The following is a 9,547-nucleotide window of genomic DNA, read 5'->3' on the forward strand; positions in this document are numbered from 1 at the left end:
TTAGGCCACAAAGTATATCCTTGGAAAAGGGCCTGTAGACCTGCCCAAACCAGGGGCCTGCTGTGTGCCAGATAGCCTGCTGTTACCAGGAGAGCGGTACCCACCCACCACAGATTACTGCTTGGGCACAGAGCCCCAACCTCAGACCTACACAAGCCTGGAATCCCCAAGATCAACCCCCAGATACTGCTCCAAGGGGCAACCAGTTATCCCTAACAAAACTGACCAAACCACAGGACACACAGGTTACAGCAGCAGATCAATAAATTTACAGCAAGAAACCCAGAAGCAGGGCAATTGTCTCCAGGACTTCTTCCACTAAGAAGAGAGGCCTCTCGACTAACAAGGACCACAGTTACTACTCAGGTCTCTATGCCTAAGGTGAGCAGCAGCAACTCCTGAAAAACACCGACCATCCAGTGACTATACCCAAAAAGCTGAGAAGGCTTCCTTCAAGAAAAACCATCTTCCTGCCAAGGGGATTCTCTCCATCACAGGATTCTAAGAACCACCAGAAACTAACTCCAAACACCTAAGATAAACCAATGGGTGGAGGCCAGCGTAAAAGCGCAAGCAACAAAAGACAGAGCAATATGGCATCTCCAGAACCCAGTAATCCAGGGGCAAGTAGCCCGGGACATTCCAGCATAATTGAAATTCAAGAAGATGACCTAACATCTATGCTCTTGTAGAAGATAACAGAGGAAACAAATAAAATGCGTAAAGACCTAGAGGAAGAAAACTCAAACAGATTATGGCCATCTGTAAGAAATACAGGAAGTTGCAGCCAAACAGTTTGTGGCCTTTAGAGATGAAATGCTTAAATCACTGAAAGAAATAAAAGAAACACAGGATTGTTCAAACAAACAGCTGAAGGAATTGAAGGAAAATACAGTCAGACAGGTGAAGTAATCAACAAAACGGCTCAAGATCTGAAGACAGAATTGGAAAATTTAAAGAAAACACAAATGGAGGAAATTGTGGAGAGAAAGAACTTAGGGAAGAAAACAGGAATTACAGAGGTTAGCATAACCAATAGACTACAAGAGATGGAAGAAAGAATCTCAGGTGTGGAAGATACAATGGAAGAAATAGATATATCTGTCAAAGAAAATAGTAATTCTAAAAAATTCCTGACACAGACCGTCCAAGAAATTTAAGACAACATAAAAAGACAAAACCTAAGAATAATAAGAATAGAGGAAAAAGAAGATTCCCTGCTCCAAGGGTCACAAAATATTTTCAACAAAATCATTGGAGAAAATTTCCCCAAGTTAAAGGAGAAGCCAATAAACACATATAGATCCCCACACACTAATAGTGGGACACTTCAACACCCCACTCTCAACAAAGGACAGGTCAACAAAACAGAATTTAAAAAAAGAAACAATATCTCTAACACAGGTCATGAATCAAATGGACCTAACAGACAATTACACCCAAACACAAATTTTGAAATTTATCTTCTTCTCAGTACCTGATGGAACCTTCTCCAAAATAGACCATATAGTTGTGTGGCACCCTTTTTGGAGTTAATGGCAAATTTGGAGTTAATGGCATCTGAGCAGAAAGTCTATATGCCACAAAACTAATGAAATGGTTATTTTCCAAAGTCCAGTTTCTCATAAAATGACCTTGGTGATGGTCCTACAGCAGACTGCTCTGACCCTGAGAAACTCTGTGCAATTTTCTTGATAGATTTGACTTATCAAAGTTGAATCAGGACTAGGTAAATCAATTAAATAGTCCTATATCCCCCAAGGAAATAGAAGAGGTCATCAAAAGTCTCCCATCCAAAAAAAGCCCAGGACCAGATGGTTTCAGCGCAGAATTCTACCAGACCTTCAAAGAAGAGCTAACACCAATTCTCTTCAAAATATTCCACAAAATAGATAAAGAAGGAACATTACCAAACTCATTCTATGAAGCCACAATCACCTTGATACCTAAACCTCACAAAGACCCAACAAAGAAAGAAAATTTCAGGCCAGTCTCCCTTTTGAACATTGATGCAAAAATACTCAACAAAATACTTGCAAACCGAATACAAGTACACCTTAAAGATATCATCCACTATGACCAAGTAGGCTTCATCCCAGATATGCAGGGGTGGTTCAATATACAGAAATTCATCAATGTGATCCACCATATTAACAATTGAAAGAAAAAAAACACATGAAAATCTCTCTAGATGCTGAAAAAGCATTTGACAAAATCCAACATCCATTCATGTTTAAAGTATTGGAAAGATCAGGGATACAAGGCACATATCTAAACATAGTAAAGGCAATGTACAGCAAGCCTATAGCCAACATCAAAATGAATGGAGAGAAACTTAAATCAATCCTACTGAAATCAGGGACAAGACAAGGCTGCCTACTCTCTCCATATCTCTTCAACATAGTGCTGGAAGTCCTTGCTAGAGCAATAAGACAGTTGAAGTAGATCGAGGGGATACAACTTGGAAAGGAAGAAGTCAAATTATCACTATTTGCAGATGATATTATAGTATACATGAGTGACTCCAAAAAGTCTAACATGGAATGCCATCAGCTGATAAACACCTTCAGCAAAGTGGCTGGGTACAAAATTAATTCAAAAAAATCAGTAGCACTCCTGTATACAAAAGACAAAAGGTCTGAGACAGAAATTAGGGAAACAACACCCTTCAAAATAGCCACAAATGACATAAAGTACCTTGGTGTAACCCTATCCAAGCAATTCAAAGACTTGTATGAAAAAAATTTCAAGTCTCTGAAGAAAGAATTAGAAGAAGATATCAGAAGATGGGAAAATCTCCCATGCTCATGGCTTGGCAGGATTAACATAATAAAAATGGCCATGTTACGAAAGGCAATCTACAGATTCAATGCAATTCCCATCAAATTACCAACAAAATTCTTTTCAGACCTGGAAAGAAAAATTCTCAACTTCATATGGAATAATAAGAAACCCAGAATTGCTAAAACAATCCTCTACAATAAAAGATCTTCTGGAGGTACCTCCATCTCTCATCTCAAGCTGTATTATAGAGCAACAGTAATAAAATCTGCATGGTACTGACATAGAAACAGAATGGTGGATCAATGGAATCAAACAGAAGACCCAGAAATAAACCCACACACTTATGGACACCTGGTTTTTGACAAAGATCCCAAAACCATACAATGGAAAAAAGATAGCATCTTCAACAAATGGTGCTGGTCTAACTGGATGTCTACATGTAGAAAAATGCAAATAGATTCATACTTATCACCCTGCACAAAATTGAAATCCAAGTGGATCAAAGACCTCAACATAAAACCAGACACATTAAATCGTCTAGAAGAAAAAGTGGGGGAAACCCTAGAACTCATTAGTACAGAAGACAACTTCCTGAACAGAACACCAACAGCACAGGCTCTAAGAGCAACAATCAATAAATGGGACCTCATGAAACTGAAAATTTTCTGTAAATCAAAGGACACCGTCATCAAAACAAAACAACTGCCTACAGGTTGGGAAAGAATCTTCACCAACCCTTTATCTGACAGAGGGCTAATATACAGTATATATAAAGAACTAAAGAAGCTGAAAAGCAGCAAACCAAGTAATCCAATTAAAATGGGGAACAGAGCTAAAAAGGGAATTCTCAATAGAAGTATATAGAATGGCAGAGAAACACTTAAAGAAATGATCGACATCATTAACTATCACTGAAATGCAAATCAAAACGACCCTGAGATTTCACCTTACACCTATCAGAATGGCCAAGATTAATAACTCAAGGGACAACCCATGCTGGAGAGGTTGCGGAGAAAGGCGAACCCTCCTCCACTGCTGGTGGTAATGTAAACTTGTACAACCACTCTGGAAATCAATTTTGTGCTTTCTCAGACAGCTATGAATAGTGCTTCCTCAAGATCCAGCCATACCACTCCTAGGCATATATCCAAAAGAGACTCAAGTACACAATAAGGACATTTGCTCAATCATGTTTGTAGCAGCTTTATTTGTAATAGCCAGAACCTTGAAACAGTCCAGATGTCCCTCAACTGAAGAATGGATGCAGAAATTGTAGTACATCTACACAGTGGAGTATTACTGTGCAATGAAATAAGGAAATCATGAAATTTGCAGGTAAATTGTGGGACCTGGAAAGGATCATCCTAAGTGAGCTGTCCCAAAAGCAGAGGGACACACAGGGTTTATACTCACTCATATAGACCTAACATAGGATAAACCTACTAAAATCTGTTCATCTAAAGAAACTAATTAAGAGAAAGGACCCTGACTAAACTGCTCAATCCCCATCCCGAAATGCAAAGAGGAAGGACATCAGAAGAAGAAGAAAACAGGAAACAATTAGAAACCTGCCACAAGGGCCTCTGAAAGGCTCTGCCCTGCAGACTATCAAAGCAGATGCTGAGACTTATGGCCAACTGTTGGGCAGAGTGCATGGAATCCTATGTAAGAAGTGGGAAATAGTAAGATCTGGAGAGGACAGGAACCCCACAAGGAGAGCAACAGAACCAGAAAATTTGAACACAGGGGTCTTCCCAGAGACTCATACTCCAACCAAATACCAGGCATGGAGATAACCTAGAACCCCTGCACAGATGTACCCCATGGCAGTTTAGTGTCCAAGTAGGTTCCATAGTAATGGGAAGAGGGACTGCCTCTGACATAATCTGATTGGCCTGCTCTTTGATCACCTACCCCTGAGGGGAGAACAGCCTTACCAGTCCACAGAAGATGACAATGCAGTCACTCCTGATGTGATCTGATAGACTAAAATCAGAAGGAAGGAGAGGAGGATCTCCCTTATTAGTAGACTTGGGGAGGGGCATGCGTGAAGAATGGGAAGGAAGGGTGGGACTGGGACGGGAGGAGGGAGGGGCTTATGGAGGGATACAAAGTGAATAAAGTGTAATTAATAAAAAAAATTAAAAAAAAGACTCATAACCAAACCTTTGGCAGAACGCAGGTAATCATAATAAAGAAGGGGCATTTAATATGACCTGGAGAGGACAGGAGCTCCACAAGGACCAAATATATCTGGGCACAGGGATCTTTTATGAGACTGTTTCTCCAACCAAGGACCATGTATGGATATAACCTAGAACCTCTGCTTGGATGTAGCCCATGGTAGCTCAGTATCCAAGTGGGTACCGTAATTAGGGGAACAGGGAGTGTTTCTGACATGACCTCAATGGCGGGCTCTTTGACCCCCCCCCCCCGAGGGAAGAGCAGCCCTGTTAGGCCACACAGAAGAACTTTGCAGCCAGTCCTAAAGATACCTGATAAACCAGGATCAGATGAAATGGGAGGAGGTCCTTCCCTATCAGTGTACTTGGAAAGCAGAAGGGAGGAGATGAGAGAGGGAGGGTGGGATTGGGAGGAAAAAAGGGAACAGGATACATCAGAGATACAAAGTTAACAAACTAACTAATATGAAAAAAATAAAAAATAAATAAATAAGAAAATATTTTAATTACTCCAGGGCTAACACTTTATAAAATTAAATATATGCTTGTTTCATTTGTCTCTTGAAGCTACACTGTTCTTATGCTAATCACATATGCTAATAGCATACGAACATGATGCTGAACCTTGACCACTTAGAGTGAGGCACAGAATCTTTATTCAGTAGGGATAAAAAGCTGTTGGGACCTCTGCTGATTAGGCTGGCTGGCTGACTTTAGAATGGCCTTCTGCAGAAGTAAAACATTTGCCTTTCCAAGATATGTTGAATTTTATAGTCATTTTCTTGATACTCCAGACCCATTTCTTATCCATTCTCCTCTCAACCCCTTATACACACCCTTTCACAACCTGTCCAGCATAGGAACACTATTCCAGGAAAAGACTGACAAAAAGATTATGCTCCTATGTCCCTATGCAAGAGACTAAAATATTGGCTAGTTCTGCTTGTTGCAGATAGAAGCATTCCCCACTGAAACAGAGGACATTAGAGGTAGCAGTTGTCTTCATAGAACAACTTATCTCTCACTTTGGGCTCCCCTAGTCCCTTCAGTCTGATATTGGCCTTGCTTTCATTGTCAGCATCACTCAGGGAATGAGCATAGCACTAAAAATTAAGTATTATTTCTATGCAGCCTAAAAGAAACACATCTTATATTTGTATCCAAAATAAACTCGTTCTTATTTACTATGTTTTGCATCAACAGTTTTTGTTGTCCAATGAGAGGCTCCATTTTAACTGGAGGTAACTTGTTTAACTGGAGTTGTTAATTGAATTAGCACTAAGTACCACCCTTTGCTCCTTATGGCCAAACATCTGACATTGCCTTCCCTGTTGCTTGTGGTGAATTTTTAAGGGTTCAGACCTCTCTTGAACAGTTGGAACAATATTTTGATCTAAAATAATTTTGTTTAGCCTGCAGATAGATAAATCATCCATGTATTAAGTTTATTCCTAAGAAGAAATTTGTCTGGAATAAATGCTCTAGTTTCATTTTGTTGCTGCAATACAAACTGTCTAAAAGTAAGTTAAAGAGGAAAGAGATTGTTGGCTTATACTTTTAAATCACAATCCAACATCATGTGAAGTTAGGGCAGGAACTCAAATTTGGAACTTTGAGGTAAAAGGAACCTTGGACCAAGGAGAAATGTGGAATGCTATTTCCTGGCTCACTCTACTAGCCTTTTTATACAGCTCAGACTTCCTTAGGGATGGTGCCACCCACAGAAATCTGAGATCTCCTGTATCAATTAATAAAATAATCTTCCACCAAAACTTCCACAGGGTAATCTGATCTAAGCAGTTCCTTGATGGAGGAATTCCTCTCTGATGACTTCAGGTTGTGTCAAGTTGACAGTTAAAGTTAATGAAGACAAGTATTTGCCTAGGGCATTCCAGGAAAGCTGTTGAATAAACTGGATGGAGGCAAATAAGAATTGAGAATCTGAGTATACAGGAATCTAAAAGAAAGGTCTAATACTTGAGGTCTAATACTGTGAATAAGTAGGTATTGGTGGGTATCTTCCCCAAGAAAGTGCGAGGAAAACATACGGTAGATTGGAACCAGTGCTTCATTTATGGCCCTTAGACTCTGAGCTCTTCTGAAGGATCAATCTGCCCCCCGCTTTTTTACTGATATGGTAGGGATGTTGTATGAAGAGCTACAGGGACACAGTAGCTCAGTAGCCAGGGGTTACTGAGCATTAGTAAACCTCCATTTTTTTTTCAGAGAAAAATGAGAATTTTAATTTCTGAAGTAACAGCAATTTGTCCATTGTACACATTATTATATTATGCAGATCAACCTTTTGGGAAATTTAGACACAAAAGGGAACTGTCTAGTTCAGTTTTCCTTCTGGAAAGATGAAAAGCTTTTTTTCTCTTAAGTCTTTGATAAAAAGAGTACACAATTCTTGTGTCTACTGTACAGAATACTGCCACTAGTTAGACTTCCAGATTTAAGTCTCTAACACTCTGTAATCTAGACAAAGTTCAACCTTACATCATGTATGCCTGCATTTGAGGACTTAGACACACAATCTAGGAATTCTTACACTAATTTATACATTTCAACAGGTTGCATATATTGACACGTACTATTAGATTCTTTTCTAAGGCACATTACATACTAAATGGATACTGTATAAAAAGATCTGATTAAAGTAGCAAGCATTAACAGATACATACAAAACAACCTGTTCAGAATAGAGTGTGGGCACCAGCCTTCCTACAAGATCTTCAAGGAGGTGTAGGGGTAAAAGACTACAAAACTATTTTAAAAAATCAGATAATTAGATATAGAAGAACTGTGAACAGTCCTTCCACTCTCCAGTGGACAAAAAGAGTAAGCTTTTCATGCCCACTGTACCCAGGGTCTCTGCCATATGCCATGCACAGGGCTCATGGTGAGCAACTGCCCCAGGAGCCCTGACAGACACAGGTTGGGGTTTGCTCTCTCCCTTTCTCTCTCTCTGTGTGCTTTATAACTGTGTTTGGTAGTTTCTTTTGGCAGCTGGATGTGAGAGATGATGTTCTATTCTGTTTAGAGGAGGACTGGTACATATTAAAGGCCTAAGTGTGTGTTCTTGGTGAGAAAAAAAACAAAACAAAACAAAACAAAACAAAACAAAAAACACAAAAACAACAACAACAACAAAAAACCTCCGTCCTCTATGTTCACTTCAACAACTGGGAGATTTCTTCTACAGTTCTCTGTGGAGGCCTTGGCCATATCATTCTGGTCCAGTATGATGGGTTTTGGAAATTCATTGTATAGCTCCACTTCTGTTTCCTGCTTAAGGACATTTTAAGCCATTGTCTGGAAGGCCTGCTACTCACATTGATGACCTCCTTGGACTCAAGGGAGGGAATGTTGATTTTTGCTATAGCACCAAGCCTGAGCTCTCTTTGGGGCCACTTGTCTGTTTTTTGAGGTCAGCCTTGTTTCTCAACACAACAAAAGGGAAGTTCTTGGGATCCCAGGGGCTAGGCTGAATAAGAAACTCATCTCTCTAGCTGCCAAGGGTTTTGAATGTGTTGGGAGCAGTCAAATCAAACACCAGAATGCAGCAATCTCTGTAGAAGGCCACACCAAGAGACTAGAATCATTCTTGACTGGTTGTATCCCAGATCTGCATGGTTACAAGTCTGTAATCCATCATCACCTCCTTGGTCAGAAAGACTGTTCTGAATGTGTCTTTGTACTGGCTACTAAATTTCTTATTCGCGTACTGGTTCATGAGCAATATCTTTCTAACACCAGAACCTCCCAGCATAATGAACTTCAGTAACACTTTCTTCCTGGTGGTCATCCTTTAAGTGTGTGGTCCACTAAAGAGTAGATACAGTGCAGACCACAACAGAGAGGTCTGACTTCAGCTCCAGCAGGCTCATGGGATCTGCCCATGCCCAACCATTTGTAACCAATGCTACCCCCTTTGGGCTTTATCATCAGTAAGCCTTTTAATACCTTGAAACTTTAAGGGCTGTCTTGGACTCACTTTGTAGATCAGGCTGGTCTTAAACTCACAGTGATCCACCTGTCTCTGCCTCCCTGAGTGCTGAGATTGTAGGCATGTGTTACTGCACCTGAATTGATTAGGATCTTTAAGAGTAATTGTGACAGAAATTGCTGTTAATGAGTGCTCAGGAATGGAAGTATCCTAGAATTTAAGATTTTTTTTTTAGATAATGTGGGTGTCTGTACAGAGAGTATAGGATGGTGTTGTCTGAGGCCCCAGTCAACTCTAGACCATTAGGGACACAGCACTGAAGGACAAGAATGTCATAAGAATCACTGGATTATCAAGGAGACTTAAATGGGCCTGAATTTTAGATATGATATCCCTGTCTAGAAGAGGAAGGGGTCAGTTATGTAAGACCAGAAATGAATGAAGGAAAGGATATTTGTTTATCATATATAAAGTTTTTATAGTTACTCATTAAGCTTTTATGGTTAAGGAAAAAAAAAAGTTATAATCCAAGGCATCTTTCTTTTCTTTTCTCTTTTTTTTTTTTAGCATGAAAAGTTGCTGATGTTAGGGTTAGGGGTTAGGGTTAGGGGTTAGGGTTAGGGGTTAGGGT

General features: G+C 39.9%; 1 protein-coding gene and 1 pseudogene across 1 annotated transcript in view; both read right to left on the bottom strand.

The window, feature by feature from the left end:
* Positions 1-6,454: 6,454 nt before the first annotated feature.
* The window catches only part of LOC129676899 (claudin-34-like), a 36,547-nt gene continuing 33,454 nt past the window's right edge, over positions 6,455-9,547 (bottom strand). The window contains exon 5 of the mRNA XM_055607416.1: positions 6,455-6,481. Within this exon, the coding sequence (XP_055463391.1) occupies positions 6,455-6,481 (27 nt within the window). The remainder of the gene's footprint in view (positions 6,482-9,547) is intronic.
* LOC129676889 (ras-related protein Rab-7a-like) lies at positions 7,265-8,775 on the bottom strand (annotated as a pseudogene).

Source organism: Psammomys obesus, unplaced genomic scaffold (assembly GCF_907164565.1).
Source record: "Psammomys obesus unplaced genomic scaffold, mPsaObe1.curated_primary_1811, whole genome shotgun sequence".
NCBI lineage: Eukaryota > Metazoa > Chordata > Mammalia > Rodentia > Muridae > Psammomys > Psammomys obesus.